At 42.5% G+C, this 18,899-nt stretch overlaps 1 protein-coding gene across 2 annotated transcripts in view; it reads left to right on the top strand.

Annotated features, from left to right (window-relative positions):
* The window catches only part of Pak2 (p21 (RAC1) activated kinase 2), an 88,564-nt gene that overhangs the window by 28,937 nt on the left and 40,728 nt on the right, over positions 1 to 18,899 (top strand). For both annotated transcript variants that reach the window (XM_045146953.1, XM_045146952.1), the window contains exons 2-3: positions 3,116 to 3,323; positions 18,589 to 18,689. In XM_045146953.1, the coding sequence (XP_045002888.1) occupies positions 3,137 to 3,323; positions 18,589 to 18,689 (288 nt within the window). In that variant the 5' untranslated portion in view covers positions 3,116 to 3,136. The remainder of the gene's footprint in view (positions 1 to 3,115; positions 3,324 to 18,588; positions 18,690 to 18,899) is intronic.

Here is an 18,899-nt window from a genome sequence, read left to right as displayed (position 1 = left end):
GTTTGCCTAGCATGCATGAAGGGTTTCCATTCCCAGCAGAACATAAACCAAGCATGGCTGATGTGCCTACAATCCCAGCTCTTTGGCAGGTGGAAGCTGGAAGATTAGAATTTAAGGTCATCTTCAGCTATATATTCAATTTGAGGCTATATGGAATACATAAGACATTGTCTAAAAAAAAAAAAAGTTGGGCGTGGCAGCACATGTCTTTAATCCCAGCACTTAGGAGGCAGAAGTAGGATTCCTGTGAGTTCAAGGCCACCCTGAGACTACAGAGTGAATTTCTGGTCAGCCTGGGCTACAATGATACCCTACTTTGATAAACAAAAACAAACAAAAAGAAGATTGCTTATATATGGGAAAAATAGATGCATAAAATAACTAGAGGGAGATGTATCTTCATGTATAAACTCAGAATCGTTTAAAAAATAGTTTTTTTAGCTGGGCGTGGTGGCACACGCCTTTAATCCCAGCACTCGGGAGGCAGAGGTAGGAGGATTGCCATGAGTTCAAGGCCACCCTGAGATGACAGAGTTAATTCCAGGTCAGCCTGGACCAGAGTGAGACTCTACCTCGAAAAAGCAAAATAAATAAAATAAAATAAAAATAGTTTTTTAGCTGTGCATGGTGGTGCATGCCTTTAATCCCAGCACTCGTGAGACAGAGGTAGGAGGATCGCCGTGAGTTTGAGACCACCCCGAGACTACATAGTGAATTTCAGGTCAGCCTGGGCTAGGCTCTACATCAGGAAAAAAAAAAAGAAAGAAAAAGTTTTTTAAAGTATTTTTTAAAATTTGTTTGAGAGAGGGGCACACCAGGGCCTCTAGCCACTGCAAAGGAACTCCAGACACATGTGCCACCTTGTGCATGTGGCTTACATGGGTACTAGGGAATCAAACCTGGATCCCCAAGCTTTGCAGACAAGGACCTTAAATGCTAAGTTGTCTCTCCAGCCCAAATTTAGCATCTTTTATAAAGATTTATTTTGTCTCTACCTTTTGCAATAGTTAATATTGATTGTAAAGTTGACAGAACTTAAGAGAGCATGAGAGATTATCTCCATCAGGCTAGCCTCTGGGCCCGCCTGTGAGTAGATTGCGGGAGGGCGATCCTGGACCCATCTGCGAAGCGAGAGCTAACTGAGTATGGGCACTTACCACCCTCCGCTTCACTGTGGACCGAGTGCAGCCAGCTGCCTTAAGCTCCTGCCACCGTTGTGCTTTCCCTGCCGTGATAGAAGTCACCTGAGTTGTAAGTGGAAACACACTCTTCCTCCCCAGTAGTTATGGCTACTTGTTTGCAAAGCCAGATAATCTAGGTTCAGTTTCCTGGCCACCCACATAAAGCTGGACCCAAAAAGTGGCACATGTGTCTCATGTTCCATTTGCAATGGCAAGAGGCCTCTGAAACAAATAAAATATTTTTTTTAAAAGGTTATGCACTTATATATGTAGGCACATAAAATAAAGAAGGAAAAGTTAACAGAATGACCCTTCCTTGAACTGATTTTTTCCTGAGGTATTTTGTCCAAGCAATGAGAAGGTAACTATAAGGGGGGCTGCTGGAGAGATGGCTCAGTGGCTAAAGGCACTGGCTTTTAATGCCTGCCAGCCTGGGTTTAATTTCCAGCCACCCACATGTGATGCTAGATAGGGGTTTTTAGCAGCAAGAGACCCTGGCATATGTACATGCATACACATATACACACACAAGTAAGAGAAAAGGTTACTAAAACATCTTCCTAGTTTTTTATGTGTTCTTTTAAATTTTATTATTTGAATCATTCCAGCTTTGGCCTTTGGAGACTCTCCTGTACCCTCCTTTTTGTTTTTTTAAGTGTGTCCTTCTGACACTAAAATGATATCTGCTAACCTTGTATTTTCCCTGACCTAGGCTATAACCACCTGTTTCTCCAGGAAGCTCTGAGGCAAAGTTAAGCAATTACCTCAGGTCACCACCCACTTAAGTAAGTGTTAGTGTTAGAACCAGAGCTCTAACTGAAGCAATCTAGTTCTAGAGCTGTGCTTTCAGCTACAAAACTGGACAGTAGCTATGCCGCTAAGTCATCGCCATCTTCTTCTTCTTTTTTTTTGGATTCAGACAGTAGTTTAATTTAGGTATTGAGAGAAAACTTTTCATTTCACACAAAAAACCATGAAAAACATGGGAATATTATTCATTTTCAATATGAATGTGAAATGCATAATTAAAAAATTAAAAATTAAAAAAAAATTCTCCAGTCTTTTTTTTTTTTTTTTTTTTGGTTTTTCGAGGTAGAGTCACTCTGGCCCAGGCTGACCTGGAATTAACTATGTAGTCTCAGGATGGCCTTGAACTCAGAGTGATCCTCCTACCTTTGCCTCCCGAGTGCTGGGATTAAAGGTGAGCGCCACCATGCCCGGCATCCATAGTCTTTTCTTTTTTTTTCTTTTCTTTTTTTTGGTTTTTCGAGGTAGGGTCTCACTCTGGTCCAGGCTGACCTGGAATTAACTCTGTCATCTCAGGGTAGCCTTGAACTTATGGCAATGCTCCTACCTCCGCCTCCCGAGTGCTGGGATTAAAGGCGTGCACCACCACGCCCGGCACCATAGTCTTTTAGTAGTCAGAATACGATACAAATGTTTAAGTGCAGAGTCTTTTCTGAGACTCAGGCAGACCCTTGTAAATTCCTACAATATAGACTGGTACAGAGTAAACATTACCACTCCAAAAAGGAGGATATAGGCATAGCAAGGAAGGATTGGATCAAAGTAAGACTAAGCCTCAGTAGTTCAAACACCTCACTTAGCTTGATCTGGAAAGTCCCTCACAGTTAGGACCAGAGATTTGTTTCCATGGTGGTTCTAGATCCTAGCAAGAGATTACACATGCGTTCTTTCCCCATGGCTTTTCAAACTCTCCTGTAGCTAACCATTTACTGTGTTAGGGGAGATTATTTTTGTTAAAACACATTTGTTTTATATCTTAGTGTTTTCCCAAATCTTGCTCATGTTACTAACTGGATAGCATTGTCTAATTTGAATGTGTAAGGGTAATTATTACTGTTTGGTGGTGGTCCATGGTATTTTTACCTTTGTTTTTAATTGTATATTGGGTGGGGTCCTATCTGTTTCAGGGCATTTCATAATTCTGAATCATGTCTGATAACGGGGAACTAGAAGACAAGCCTCCAGCACCTCCTGTGCGCATGAGCAGTACCATTTTCAGCACTGGAGGCAAAGATCCTTTATCAACCAATCACAGTTTGAAACCTTTGCCCTCTGTTCCAGAGGAAAAAAAGCCTAGGAATAAAATCATCTCCATATTCTCAGGCACAGAGAAAGGTAAGTAGCTGTTATGATTTCAAGAGTCTTGGCATTGGTTTATCATTGTATGTCTTGTTGATATCTTCTACCATGAGAACAGATCCAACAAAAAAGTTGATGCAATAGTGTGAGTGTACAGGCACTATTAAAAAGTCTTTCTAGCCAGGCATGGTGGCACATGCCTTTAATCCCAGCAGAGGCAGGAGGATTGCCATGAGTTGGAGGCCACCCTGGGACCACATAGTGAATTCCAGGTCAGCCTGAGCCAGAGTGGAACCCTACCTGGGGGGGTGGGGGAGTCTCTGGCTGCGGATATAGCACAGTGGTAGAACCCAGCATACAGAAGTTCCTAGGTTTAATCTCCAGTACTGAGACTGGGGCAGGGGAGGGGCTTCATTCTTCCGGGCGTGCATGGTGACACATGCCTATTGCTAGCTACTTAGAAGCCCAGGGCAGAAGAGAAGGATCACTTGAGCTGTAGAGTTCAAAGCCAGTGGGGATGGGGTGCATAGTAGCATCATACCTTTAAAACAAAACAACAACAAAAGACTTCATTTATCCATTCATTTATTTATTCAGAGGCAGGGTCTTACTGTGCTCAGGCTGGGGCCTCAACCTCGTAATCTTACTGTCTTGGTCTCCCATGTGCTAGAATCATAGGCATATGCTACCATGTCCAACAAGACTAGCTTATTTTGAACTGTGATTTTTTAAAAAAGAACAAGGGCCTAGAGAGATGGCTTAGCGGTTAAAGCATTTGCCTGCAAAGCCAAAGGACCCAGGTTTGACTCTCCAGGGCCCTTGTAAGCCGGATGAACAAGGGAGCACATGCATCTGGAGTTCATTGGTAGTGGCTGGAGGCCTTGGTGTGTCCATTTTCTCTCTCAATCAATAAATAAAAAGAATGGGCGCTTTCTGTGTCTTTCCATGCTGCCATGACTGTCCTGGTGGACGCTCTCAAGAGCATCAACGATGCTGAAAGAAGTGAACGCCAGGTGCTTATTAGGTCGTGCTCCACAGTCACTGTTGGGTTTCTGACATTGATGGTGAAGCATGGTCACCTTGGCGAGTTTGAAATCATTGATGATCACAGAGCTGGGAAACTTGCTGTGACCCTCACTGCAGGCTTAACAAGTGTGGAGTCCCACATCTGACATACAGCTCAAAGACAGAAAAATGGCAGAATAATCTGTTCCCATCTTGACAGTTTGGTTTCATTGTACTGACAACCTCAGCTGACATGATGGACCGTGATGAAAACACAGGAGGGAAAATCCTGGGCTTCTTTCTGTAGGGTATAAAGAAAGCATACGATGAATAAAATGCCTCAATGCTTTGAGAAAAAAGACCCAAACTAAAAAGTTGTTGATTATCATTCTTGTTACAACCATTGAATTTCTAGACTCATCTCTATTTCTGAAACCTTGGGACATAGTTTTTGGCTTTCTGACGGTGATGGGATTTGTCCATTCTGAGGCTGAGTTTGTTATAAAGGAAAGAGGTTCATTTGGCTCATGGTTCCAGTGACTGGGAAGACCAAATGGCATGGCTCTGTTGTTGGGTGAGGGCCTCTGGTGGGTCACTGTAGAAAAGCAGCAGAAAGGGAGGTGGCTGTTTGCAGAGGGGCTGGTGTGCAAGCAAGTAAGCAAGAGTGAGGAGGGACCAGGTTTACTCTTCTTTGACAACCTATTCTCAGAAAAACTAATGCACAGCTTGAAACCAGCATTGTTCCATTCTGAGGATGGTCCTGACTAGGTCCAGTTCCTTGAAATTGCAACCCCTTTCCTATGCTTTTTTTTTTTTTTTTTTTTTTTTTTAATCATTTGTGGTGGTATTGTGTTTGGTTTGTTCAATGGCTTGGGTTTTGTTCTTTTTTTTAAAGACCAAGTCTCATATTCCCCAGGCTGGCCTTACACTCCCTAAGTAGCTAAGTCTAGCCTTAAAGTCCTAGTAGTTGCTCGCCCCTCATTTCCAGGGACTAAGATTAGAGGCATGTGCCACACCTGGCTACTTCTTTTAATAATATATTCTGTGATCTGAGGCAAGCTCAGTAATGAGCATATTGCTGTGTCCTCAGGAAAACATGTATAATACGAGGGTTTTCAACTTCCTTGCTGCTGACATTTTGGGACCAAATAATTTGTGATTGCTGCTGTCTGCCCCTGCATAATGTAGGATGTTCAGTATCATTTGTAGCTTTTATCTATTAGATGCCAATAGCATATCCCTCTGTTGCAACAATCAGAAGTATTTCCAGAAAGCCCTGTGGATAAAATTATTACTCCCCAAGGTAAAGAACAGTTGGTCTTGTCACACAAAGGAAAATTAAGGCTAAGTAAAATTAGTCTCATATGATTTGAGGCCACTAAACAAGATTTTCTTCTTACTGTTTTTGCTTATTTGTTTGTTGTTTTGTTTTGTCTAAAACACACACTGTGTAGTCCTAGAAGGTCTGGTATTTGCTTTGTAGCGAGTCTGGCCTCAAACTTGTGGCAATCTGAGCCAAGATGGTGCACATCTTTAATTCCAGCACTCAGGAGTCTGAGCTAGGAGGCTCATTGGGAGGCCAGCCTAGGGATGCAGAATTTCAGGTCAGCTTGGACTACAGTGAGACCCTGTTTCTAAAAACAGACAAAGGGGCTGGAATGATGGCTCAGTGCTTAAGGCACTTGCCTGCAAAGCCTAACAACCCTGGTTTGATTCCCCAGTACCCATATAAAGCCAGATGCACAAAGTGGTACATGCATCTGAAGTTGGTTTGCAATGGCTGAAGGCCTTAGCATGCCCATTTTCTCTCTCCTATCTTTCTCTGCTTGCAAGTATTTTTTTTTTCTTTTAAAAACCAAACAACAACAAAAAACTTTTGGCAGTCTGCCTAACCTCAGCCTCCTGAGTGCTAACTAGAATTCTAGGTGTGTACCACCACATCCAGCTACTAAATTAGTTTTGGTGTCAGTTGTTTGTTGTGACAAGTACTGTTTTGAAACAGGGCCTCAATAAATAGCTTAGGTGATGCTGTGTAGCCCAGGCTGGCCTCAAGCTCTCTGGATCCTCCTGCGTCAGGTTCCTGAATAGTAGAATCATAGTCATACACCACCAAGCCTGGATTGTTGTAGTCAGATTTTTTTTAAAAACTTTAAAATTTTTATTTATATATTTTAAAATTTTTATTAGCATTTTCCATGATTATAAAAAAATCCCATGGTAATTCCCCCCCCACTTTCCCCTTTGAAATTCCATTCTCCATCATATAAAATTTTTTATTTTTTATAAAGAGAGAGAGAATGGGCATGCCAGGGCCTTTAGCCACTGCAAACAAACTCCAGACGAATGTGCCGCCTTGTGCATCTGACTTAGGTGGGTACTGGGGAATTGGACCTGGTCCTTTGCCTTTGCAAGCGAGCACTTTAACTGCTATGCCATCTCTCCAGCCCTTTTATAAAGCTGTAGAGTTGGATAAGGGATTATTCGCACTGATGGATTTTGAATAATGAGGGATTCATATAATTAATCACATTAATCATGGTAATAGGGATTTGACCATGATAGATGATAGTAGATACATGCAGAAATCTCCTAAGTCTACATGAAAAGATAAGCTGATATGGAAGAAGGATACTTTGTATCTAATAATACACATTTGTGGTGGTGTAAATGTAAATGACCCCATAACCTTCAGGTTTTTTAAAAGTATTTTTAAAAATTTTATTCATTTGAGCTGGGCATGGTGGCACATGCCTTTAATCCCAGCACTCAGTAGACAGAGTTAGGAGGATTACCTTGAATTCGAGGCCAGCCTGAGACTACCTAGTGAATTACAGGTCAGCCTGGATCAGAGTGAGACCCTATCTTGAAAAACCAAAAACAAGGAACAAAAACAATAACAAAAATAACTACTCATTTTTATTCATTTGAGAGAGAAAAAGAGAAAGAGGCAAAGACAGAGAGAAGGAGAGAGAAAATGGGCTCACTAGGGCCTCCTGCCACTGCAAACAGACTCCAGGTGCATGCGTGTGTCACTTTGTGTATCTGTCCTTATGTAGATAATGGGGAATTGATCCCAGGTTGTCAGACTTTGCAAGCAATAACCTTTAACTGGTGAGCTATCTCTTTAGCTCCTCAGTTTTCTTTTTGTTCCAAGGTAGGGTCTCACTCTTGTCCAGGCTGACCTGGAATTCAATATGTAGTTGCAGGGTGTCCTGGAACTCACGGTGATCCTCCTACCTCTGCCTCCCGAGTGCTGGGATTAAAGGCATGTGCTACCATGCCCGGCTCAGGTATTATTTTTTAAATATTTTATTTATTTATTTAAGAGAGAAAGAGGCAGATAGAGATAGAGAGGATGGGTGCATCAGGGCCTCTAGCCACTGTACACAAACTCCAGATGCATGTGCCACCTTGTGCATCTGGCTTACGTGGGTCCTGGGGAACCAATCTTGGGTCCTTTGTCTTTGTAGGCCAAGCACTCTAACCACTAAGCCATCTTTCCAGCTTTCTTAAACATTACTTATTTATTTATTTGCAAGCAGGCAGAGGTAGAAGAGAATCAAGAGAGATTGTGCTCACGGGGCCCTTTAGCCACTGAAAATGAACTCTAGATGCAGATGACACTTTGTGCTTTTTGTGGGTGCTGGGAAATCGAACCTGGGTTGTTAAGCTTTGCAGGCAAACACCTTAACTGCTGAGTCTTCTCTCCAGGTGCCCCCTCCCCGGGTATTTTTGATGAATCCTCCCTAACTTAGTCTCCTGCTGTTGGATGTGTCACGGGGTCAGATCTTGAGTCTAGACTCACTGTGTTTGCTTAGTCAGCTCCTGCTTGCTGGCTCTAATCGTCTCTCTGCTGTGGATATGTGATGGAGTGAGCCAGCCTCTTCTGCCATGATGGTGTTTCCTCTGGAATCTGTAAGCCTGAAATATAACCCTTTCCTCCCATAAGCTGCTTCTGGTTGGATGTTTTGTCCCATCAACAAGAAGGTAACTACATTTATATAATCAGTGAAAATTTGACTTAACATTAATAGAGGTAATTTCCTGGAGAAATTATGACAATTAATGGATTATCATCATGCAGAATTTTGATTTACAAACTGGAAATGGTCATTAAACACTTGAAATGAAAGCCTCTTCATGCCAGGCATGGTGGCACACACTTTCAATTCCAGCACTCAGGAGGCAGAGGTAGGATCATTGTGAGTTTGAGACCAGCCTGGGACTACATGGTGAATGCCGGGTCAGCCTGGGCTAGAGTGAGACACTACCAGGTATGGTGGTGCACACCTTTTAATCCCAGCACTTGGGAGGCATAGGTAGGAGGATTGCTGTGAGTTCAAGGCCATCGTGAGACTACAGAGTGAATTCCATGTCAGCCTGGGCTAGAGTGAGACCCTACCTCGAAAAACAAACAAAAATGACAATGTGAAGGGTTGGAGAGATGGCTTAGTGGTTAAGGCGCTTGCCTATGAGGCGTAAGGACCCAGGTTCAATTCCCCAGGACCTGCTTAAGCCAGATGCACAAAGTGGTACAGGTATCTGGACTTCATTTGAAGTGGCTGGAGGCCCTGGCATACCTGTTCTTTCTCTCTCTGCTTGCAAATAAACAAATATTTTTAAAATGACAGTGTAGCTTGAAAAACAAACGACAGTATAAGCACAGTGTTTAAAATATGGAGGTTAGTGGAAGATGTAGCTCATATATTGCAGTTGCTTTTCGATCCCTAGCACCACATAAACCAGTAGTGACTAGCTGAAGAAGTTTGCTGGAATGTCATGTGGGGGACAGTTGTGGCGGATGTGGCTTAAATTACATGCCCAGCACAGACTTAGTCATCTGTGATCAAGATCATAAAAGAAAATGACATTTCTTTTAAGCATATTGTTTAAAAAGAAAAAAATCCTTGTATTTTATTTTGTTGTTATTTATTTGAGAGAGGCAGACAGAGTGAGTCTGGGTGCACTGGAGCCTCCTGCCACCACAAGGAAGCTCCACTCCCATGTGCCCGTTTGTGTATCCGGCTCTAGGCGGGTACTGGGGGGGAATAGAACCAGGGTCCTTAGGCTTTCAGGATTGGCAAGCAAGCAAGTGCCTTCAACTGCTGAGCCATTATCTCTCCAGCCCCAAAAAAAGTATTTTCATAATAACATGAAATTGTGTGTCTCTGTCATCTATACAAAAACAGCATTAGTCAGGCGTAGTGGCGCAGGCCTTTAATCCCAGCACTCGGGGGGCGGGGGGCAACTAGGAAGATTGCTGTGAATTTGAAGCCAACCTGGGACTACAAAGTGATGAGTGCCTGGTAAGGCCAGGCTAGAGTGAGAACCCACCTCAATGCAAAACAAACCCCAATATTACTCTGTTAGTTTAATTAAACTATTAGTTCATAGCACCAAACTTTCTACTTCAGCATGTTCAGACTTAATAAATAGCACAGTTTTTTTAAGCTATAACAATAGAATCATCTTTGTAAATGGGGCATATTGACCACATTTATTTACTTTCCCTCCCAATACCCAACTAAAATGATGGTTAAAAATCACTTTTTGGGCTGGAGAGATGGCTTAGCAGTTAAGGCTCCTGCCTGTGAATCCTAAGGACCCATGTCCACCTCTCCAGATCCCACGTAAGCCAGACACATAAAGGTGAGGCAAGTGCAAGGTCACACATGCCCACTAGGTGATGCAAGCATCTGGAATTGGATTGTAGTAGCAGAAGCCCTGGAGCATCAGTTGTCTCTGCCTCCCCCTCTGTGTCTCTCTCTAAAATAAATCACCTTTGGGGGGTTGGAGAGATGGATCAGTGGTTAAAGCACTCACCTGCAAAGCCTAACAACGGGTTTGATTCTCCAATACATAGTAATATGTAAGGCCAGATGCACAAAGTGTTACATGCATCTGGAGTTCATTTGCAGCTGCTAGAAACCCTGGAGTGCCCATTTTCATTTTTTTCCTCGGAAATAAATATTTTAAAAAATCACTTTTTTTGGCCGGACATATGGTACATGTCTCTAATCCCAGTACTCAAGAGGCAAGAGGTAGAAGGGTTGCTGTGAGTTCGAGGCCAGCCTGAGACTACTTGGTAAATCCCTGGTCTGCCTGGGCTAGAGTGAGACCCTACCTCGAACCCCCCCCCCCAAAAAAAAAGGACTTTTTTAAAGATAGTGTTTACAGTTTGAACATATGCATGGCAAGTTGCAGTGTTGGAGGAGTGGAACCTATCTAAGCAGAATGGAGAAGTGCACCACCTGTACTTTTGCAGAGGGGAGGAAATGGTGAGGGCAGTGAAACATTTGCCCTTCAGGAAGGCTCAGAGGCTCAGGCTTAGAGGTACATCCCTGTGTCTGCAGGAAGGCAGAGGGGCTGTGATACCCAGGCTGAAAGTCTATATAAAAAGCTTAAACACTTTTCAGAGCTCATTCTTCTTTAGCCCCACACAGCCATGTGAGTATAACTCCCAATAGGGGAATCAGGAAACATTGAAGCATCAGAATAAAAAATTATGGATTCAGTGGAAGTTGGCATCCAAAACTCCCTGTCTCTGCCTTGCTTTCAGAATCCTTTCAGCCTGACCAACTCTTCAGAAGAAAGATTGGGATAGTTCTTTCTGAATGAACAGAATGCTGGTGCGGGGGGGGGGGGGGCGTCAGGGGTGGCAACACACTGTCCTCTTTGTATTTATTTATTTTGGCTTTTTGAGAGGGTCTTACTTCTAGGCCAGGCTGACCTAGAATTCACCGTATAGTCTCAGGGCGATACCCCCACCTCGGCCTCCCGAGTGCTGTTGTTAAAAGTCCTGTGCACTATGCTCGAGGTAGCCTCATCTTTCGTTCAGCTTCTTTTCCGGTTGCCTGTGTGATGCTTTTCTGTACGAATAGACACCAGAGAATCGCTGCACATTCGAAGATAATCCCGAGACGCTAGTGTCCAAAGTAACAGGGAAGCTGTATGAAGGGGCACATGGTTGTAATCCTAGTCCTCGGGATGCTGAGGCAGGAGAACCTTGTAAGACCAATCTGAATGACTAAGTGAATTCAGGGTTAGACTGGGCTGCATAGCAGTACTCAAAATACTGGGATTTCCAAAAACAAATTGGAAGAAACAGATAATGGAGGAGGAGAAAGCAAGCCAGAAAACCCAACCTACATACTGCACAATCTTCAAAGAAGAAATACAGATGTATGAAAGAGGAAAGGACTCTTCTGCTTGTTGTTTGGTTGGTTGGTTTTCAGGGTTGGGTTCCCCTTCACGTGAGGTGACCTGGAGCTTATTGTTTAGTCCCGGCTGACTCCAACTCACCGTGTTTCTCCTACCTCTTCCTCCCAAGTGCTGGGGTCAAAGGCGTGTGCCACCATATCTGGCTGCAGGTAGATTTTAAAAATATGCTTTTGTTTATTTGCAAGAAAAGAGATAGAGATAGGAGGGGCCAAGTATGGGTATGTCAGGGCCTAGTGCTGCTGCAGCTGAATTGCAGACGGAGGTGCCACTTGGAGCATTTGGCTTTTTGTGGGTACTGGGGAGACAAATTCATGCTGTCAGGCTTTGCAAGCGAGTGCCCTTAACCACCGAGTCATCTCCCCAGCCTGCACATAAAATTTAAATAAGAAATTGAGCCTGGTACTTTCTTCAGAATCATTGTTTTAAAGCATTTTATTCACTCTTTTTTTTTTTTTTTTTTTTGAGAGAGAAAGAGCCACATTCAGAATTGGTGTGCCAGGGCCTTCAGCTGTTGCAGATGAACTCCAGACATGTGCACCAGCTTGTGCATCTGGCTTACGTGGGTCCTAGGGAATCGAACCTGGGTCCTTCGGCTTTGCAAGCAAGTGCCTTAACTGCTAATCCATCTCTCTAGCCCCAGAATTATTTTTAAAAAGATGAACAAAACAAACAAGATACAGGAAGATGAGAAGATAAGAAAAATTTCCTGAAGACTTAAATAAGATTGCTAGACCGAAAATATAACAAAAAAGGTAGTGATTACAAATTGTTGTGAACAAATTAAGTAGAATGAGGAAAATAGTGAAAGAAGTAAAAAAAAAAGAAAGAAAAAGCTCTAAATCTGGATTGGGGGGCTTGCTGAGGGCGGAGCACAGAGTGGCAACGACGCGGCGTGCGACAGCCCCGGTGACACAGAGGACATCTTGTGCCTTCAGACTGCGTGGAACGGTAGGCGCTGGGCTTCCTCCCACTTACATGTGCAAAATACGTGAAACAGCAGTTTTCAGAACATTGAACATCAAGCAATGAAGAAAGTGATTCCTAAGAGATAAGAAGTGAGGCGAGTCCTGCCATTAATCCAGATTTCTGCCTAGAGAATTGAAGCACAGGGAGGGAAAATTGTTGGTCTCCCTGAATTTAGAGGAAGACCAATTTATTAACAGGCTTAATCAGCTAGATGTTGCAGGAGAGAAGATTATTCAATTAAGGCATGACAGTAGTTACTATCCAGACTAAAACTGAGGAGAACAAAAAGATGGAAGCAATAGCTAAAGCAAGACCAGTTCACATTATTAAGTTTAGTCCCTTACTGCAAAGTGTTAAACCAAATCCTTCAGGCAGAAGGAAACATGTCAGATAGAAATGTGGATGTACATAAAGGAATGAGAAGCACGAGAAATGCTACATTTTTCTAACCTTAATCTCTTTAAAACATTACTGTATCTTTAAAAAATGAAGTACCTACACCTGCTGTGATATGAATGAATCTGATGCAATGCACTAGTTAGATTGTGGCAGTGATTGGGAGCTACATGTACTTGATCTTGCTAGATTGTATGACTTAACCCAGGAGCATAGTAAAGGAGACAGAATGGAAAAATAATACTAGTTCAAAAAATGGCAAAAGGTCAGGCGTGGTGGTGCACACCTTAATCCCAGCACTGGGGAGGCAGAGGTAGGAGGATTGCCGTGAGTTCGAGGCCACCCTGAGACTCATAGTGAATTCCAGGTCAGCCTGGGCTAGAGTGAGACCCTACCTTTAAAAAAAAAAAAACCCACAAAAGGCCAGGCATGGTGATCCACACCTTTTTTTAAAAAAAAATATTTATTTATCTGAGAGAGTGAGAGGGAGGGAGAGAGAGAGAGAGAGAGAGAGAAAATGGGAGCCTCAGGGCCTCCTGCTACTGCAAACAAACTCCAGACACATGTGCCCTCTTGTGCATCTGGCTTATGTGGGTCATGGGGAATTGAACCAGGGTCCTTAGCTTCATAGGCATGCGCCTTAACCACTAAACCATTTCCTCAGCCCGTGGTCCACACCTTTAATACCAGTGCCTAAGAAGCAAAAGTAGAAGGATCGTGAGTTCAAGACCAGCCTGGGCTAGAGTGAGACCCTACCTCGAAAAACAACAACAAAAAAGAAGGGCAGAAAATTGTTGATAAAGCAACCCAAACTACATGTTGCTTATAAGAAGTCCATATTTTTTTATAGGAAGCTTTTGCATGAACTTGTACATTTTATAAAGCCACAAATAAAGTTAAAATAAAAGGAATGTGAGAGCCGAGGATGTTGGTCTTTGTAGAGGGTGTGCTTGACATGCTTGGTCATAGGTCCAGTCTCACCAAGAAAAAAAAAGTAATAAATCCAAATTTATACCAATAACTTCAATAAGTCAAGTAAAATGGAAAAATTTCAAAGATACATCTCTGAAACTTGCTCAGGAAAAAATAGATAACCCCAAACCACATATGTCTGAGAAATTTATTTTCTAGCTAAAAACATTTCCATAAAGAAAGTGGTAGAATTAGCCGGGCATGGTGGTGCACACGCCTTTAATCCCAGCACTTGGGACTCATAGGTAGGAGGATTGTCATGAGTTCGAGGCCACTCTGAGGCTACATTGTGAATTTCAGGTCAACCTGGGCAAGAGTGAGACCCTACCTCGAAAAACTAAAAAAAAAAAGAAAGGAAGAAGGAAGGAAGGAAGGAAAATAGTAGAATTACCTAACTTCATCAATGAACTATTTAAGGAAGAAATAATACCAGTTTTACACAACCTCCAGAAAATCGAATAGGAAATAATGCTCTCTTCATTTCATGAGATTAGCATTATCTGCATATTCAAACCAAAGTTATTACAAAGAAAATGAATGTTATATGTCTCTTGAACATAGATATAAAACCTTGGCAAAGTTTTAGCAGAATTGAAAGGTAGCAGTGTCAAAGTAATAGTAGTGTTCTTTGGAAATTCAAAGTACACTAGTTAATTTATTGCTCTTCAAATAAATAAAAAAAAAGTTATAAAAAATCAAACAGTGGGTACAAAGGGTAATAGGTCAAGACCAAGTAAATTTGATTTCAGGAATGGGATGTAGCTAGCATTTGAAAATTGTTGTAATTTGCCAGAATAACAAGTAAGGATAAGCCGTATGTTCACATCAGTAATCCATACTGATATCTGCAAGAAATGTTCAGCAAACTTGGGATGGAAAGGATTGTTTTAAACTTGATAAAATGCACTTGAGAACCATCACCTGTTGGCTTTAAAGTGAATGGTTTAAAAGTAATGATTGAGTTGCCGAGATGGCTTAGCAGTTAAACGCACTTGCTTGCAAGTAACCCAGGTTTAATTCCCCAGTGCCCACATAAAACCAGACACACAAAGTGGCAAGAGACCCTAGAGTGCTAGCTCCACACACGCACATATAAAAATATTTTTTATTTATTCGTTCCTTTATTTATTTTTTGGTTTTTCAAGGTAGGCTCTTGCTATAGCCCAGGCTGACCTGGAATTAGTCTCAGATGGCCTTAAACTCACAGGGTTCCTCAGCCTCCCAAGCACTGGGATTAAAGGCGTGCAAAAATACATTTTAAAATAAAACTAATGATTGTTTTTACCTTTACATCAGTAAAAATACAAAAATTTCCTTTAACACTTTCATTGAATAATGTCCTAGAGATTATAGTCTCTGCAGTACATTTGCTAGCAACATGTTTGATTTTTTTTTTTCAAATTTTTATTAACAGCTTTCATGATTATAAAGAAATCTCCTATGGTAATACCCTCCCTTCCCCCCACTTTCCCCTTTGAAACACCATTCTTCATCATATCCCCTCCTCATCTCAATCAGTCTTTTCTTTTGATGTCATGATCTTTTCCTCCTGATTGCTTTCTAAAAGAATGTATTTATTTGTGTGTGTGTGTATGAGAAAGAGAGAGACTGAGACTGACTGACTGACTGGGTATGAGTGCTCCAGGGCCTGTTAATACTGCAAATGAACTCCAGATGCATCTGGCTTTATAGTTTTATTTATTTGCAAGCAGAGAGAGGTAGAGAGAATGAGAATGAGTGCACCAGGGCCTCCATCCACTGCAAACAAACTCCAGATGCATGTGCTACTGTGCATCTATCTTTATGTGGGTACTAGGAATTGAACCCAGGTTGTTAGGCTAACCACTAAGCCATCTCTCCAGCCTGCTTATATCTTTATGTGGGCACTTGGGAATCAAACTCATGGCAACAGCCTTTGTAATTGTAAAGAAGTACCTGTAACTGCTGAGTCATCTCCCCAGCCCAGTGTTTGATTTTTTTTTTTAATTAAATTAAACTTTATCTTTACTTGAGACACAGAGAAACAGGGAGAAAGGAGAAGAAGAAGAAAAAAAGAGAGAATGGGTACACCACAGTCTCTAGCCACTGCAGACAAACTCCAGACGCATGTGTCACCTTGTGCATCTGGCTTACGTGGGTACTGGGGAATCGAACCTGAGTCTTTGGCTTCGCAGACAACTGCCTTAACCACTAAGCCATCTCTCCAGCCCAGTGTTTGATTTTTTTAGTAGAAACTCCTACGATACCTATAGTAATGTTAGAAGTAAGTATAAGGCTTTAGGATGTACGAGCACTATTCAGTAATCAGTTATATTTCATATGCCTGCAGTAAATGATTTTTGTGGTGCTAGGAATTGAACTCAGGACTTCAAGCATGCTGGGTGTAAGCACACTACCACTGAACTACATCCACAGCCCCCAAATTGACATTTTAAAACTGCCTTAACTGGTCATGGTGGCGCACACCTTTCATCGCAGAACTTGAGAGGCAGAGGTAGGAGGATTGCTATGAGTTCAAGGCCACCCTGAGACTCCATAGTGAATTCCAGGTCAGCCTGGGCTAGAGTGAGACCCTACCTCGAAAAACAAACAAACAAATAAACAAACAAAAAACCCTGCCCCCCCCACACACAAACTGCCTTTCTCATATAATAAGATCAAAACATACGAAGTACAGGTTAAGGAGGTGGTTCGGCAGTTAAAGGTGCTTGCCTGCAAAGCCTGACAGGCTGAGGTTGAGTCCCCAGTGCCATGTAAAGCCAGAAGCGCAGTGTTGCATGCGGAGTTCACTCGAAGTGGCTCGAGGTCCTGGGGTGCTCATGCTCATGCTGCTTCTGTGTCTATTTAGTTTTTGCTGTCTGCTCTCTCTCAAATCAATAAATAAAAATGTTCTTTTAAAAAATGGGGCCGGGTGTGGTAGCGCATGTCTTTAATCCCAGCCCTCAGGAGTTCAAGGCCACCCTGCGACTACATAGTGAATTTCATGCAGGTCAGTCTGGACTAGAGCAAGACACTACCTGGACCCCCCCCCAAAAAAAAAGGGGGGGATACGGGGCTGGATGTGGTGTTGTACATTTATTCCAGCATTTGGGAGGCACAGGTAGAAGAATTACTATGAGTTCAAGGACATTGTGGGACTACAAGTTAGTTTGGGCTAGAAAGCGACCCTACCTTGGAAAAAAAAGAAAAAACAAAATGAAATACCACTCTACAGAAATAAGATAAAAAACAGTAACAGGATCTGTACCTCTATCCACTGATACTAAACATTTCTGAGAGAAATCAAAGACCTAATCAATAGAGATACACTATTTGTCATGGTTAAGAAATAACTTCCACCTGAGCATCTGTCACGCATACCTTTAATCCCAGCACTCGGGAGGCAGAGGTAGGATCACTGAGTTTGCTGCCAACCTAGGACTACAGAGTGAGTTCCAGGTCAGCCTGGGCTAGAATGAGTCCGTACCTCAGAACAAACCAAGAAACTTCCTAAGTTGATCTACAGATATAATTTGATTCCAATCTTACTTAATTCCAGCCTGCTTTGTAATTTTGTTGTTGTTGTTATTTATTTGCACATGCATGTGTGTGTGCATGTGAGATGTCAGTAATGGGCTGGGGAGAACATGCTTAGATAAAGTGCTTGTTGCTCTGGTCTGAGTACTCCAGTTAGGACCCCAGACTCTGTAAGAGCTGGAAGCCACGGCAGTCTTCAGTAATACCAGGATGCCGACCTGCAAGAAAGCTCAAGGGCCATGTAGACTGGCTAACAGCGAAACAATGAGCATGAGGAGAGACCCTGCCTCAAACAAAGGTGGAGGTTCAAGGACTGGTACAAAGTTGTCCGGTGACCCCCACATGCACAGTGTGGCACATGAACACCTGCTTTTACACATGAACACAAACACACAAATAACAGTAATCAAGGAAAACTAGCACTGGCATGGTAGACAAACAGGTCATTTTAACAGAGCACAGCATCCAGAAATAGACCCACAGATGTGTATGAATTGTCACTTAGCACAAGAACTCACATATTTGAATTTACAGAGAATACTATTGATATGTGGAAAGAATGTTGCAAAAATGTAATTTACAGTGGAACCTTAGAAAACCTGGTTAGGCGCTGGGGAGATGGTTCAGTAAAGACACTTGCTTGCAAAGCTTGCTGGCCTGGGTTCCTCAGTGCCCACCTGTGTAAAGTCAGATGCACAAAATGGCATGTGCATCTGGAGTCTGCAGTGGCAAGAGGCCTTGGAGTATCCATTCTTTCTCTGTCTCTCTGCTCACAGATAAGTAAAACTTTTTTTTTTATTAAAGGCTGGAGAGATGACTGAGCAATTAACTTGCTTGCAAAGCCTGACGATTTGGGTTTGATTCTCCAGTACCCACATAAAGCCATATGTGCAAAGTGTCTCATGGGTCTGGTGTTTTATTTGCAGTGCTGGGAGGCCCAGGCCTCTAGCCACAGCAAACGAACTCCAGATGCATGTGCCATGTTGTGCATCTGGCTTACATGGGTCCTGGGGAATTGAACCTGGGTCCTTTGGCTTTGCAGGCTAATGCCTTATGTACTAAGACATCTCTCCAACCCCCCCCCCCCCCAAAAAAAAAAACCTTTAAAGCAGGAATACTGTACTCACCAACTTCCTGTCAGCCACTGTTCCATGAAGGCTTTCTTCTAGAATTAGTCATTCCTAATCTAATAGATTCTTTTTTCTTTCTCCCCTTAAACTTCTAGGAAGTAAAAAGAAAGAAAAGGAACGGCCAGAGATTTCTCCTCCCTCTGATTTTGAGCACACTATCCATGTTGGCTTTGATGCTGTTACTGGAGAATTTACTGTAAGTTTACCTGACAGGGGTTTGTTTGTAACATTAAAATAGTTCTCAAGCCTTTTTGTTCATTAAGTTTTTTTGTTGTTGTTGTTTATTCCTACCCCTGAGGTAGGGTCTTACTGTAGCCAGGCTGACCTGGAATTCACTATGTAGTCTCAGGTGGCCTCAAACTCAGGGCAATCCTCCGTCCTCTCCCTCCGAAGTGCTGGGATTAAA

Source organism: Jaculus jaculus, chromosome 4 (assembly GCF_020740685.1).
Source record: "Jaculus jaculus isolate mJacJac1 chromosome 4, mJacJac1.mat.Y.cur, whole genome shotgun sequence".
In the NCBI taxonomy this organism is placed as follows: Eukaryota; Metazoa; Chordata; class Mammalia; order Rodentia; family Dipodidae; genus Jaculus; species Jaculus jaculus.
Note: the sequence above shows the minus strand (reverse complement) of the source record. Positions and strands in the feature narration are given on the sequence as shown.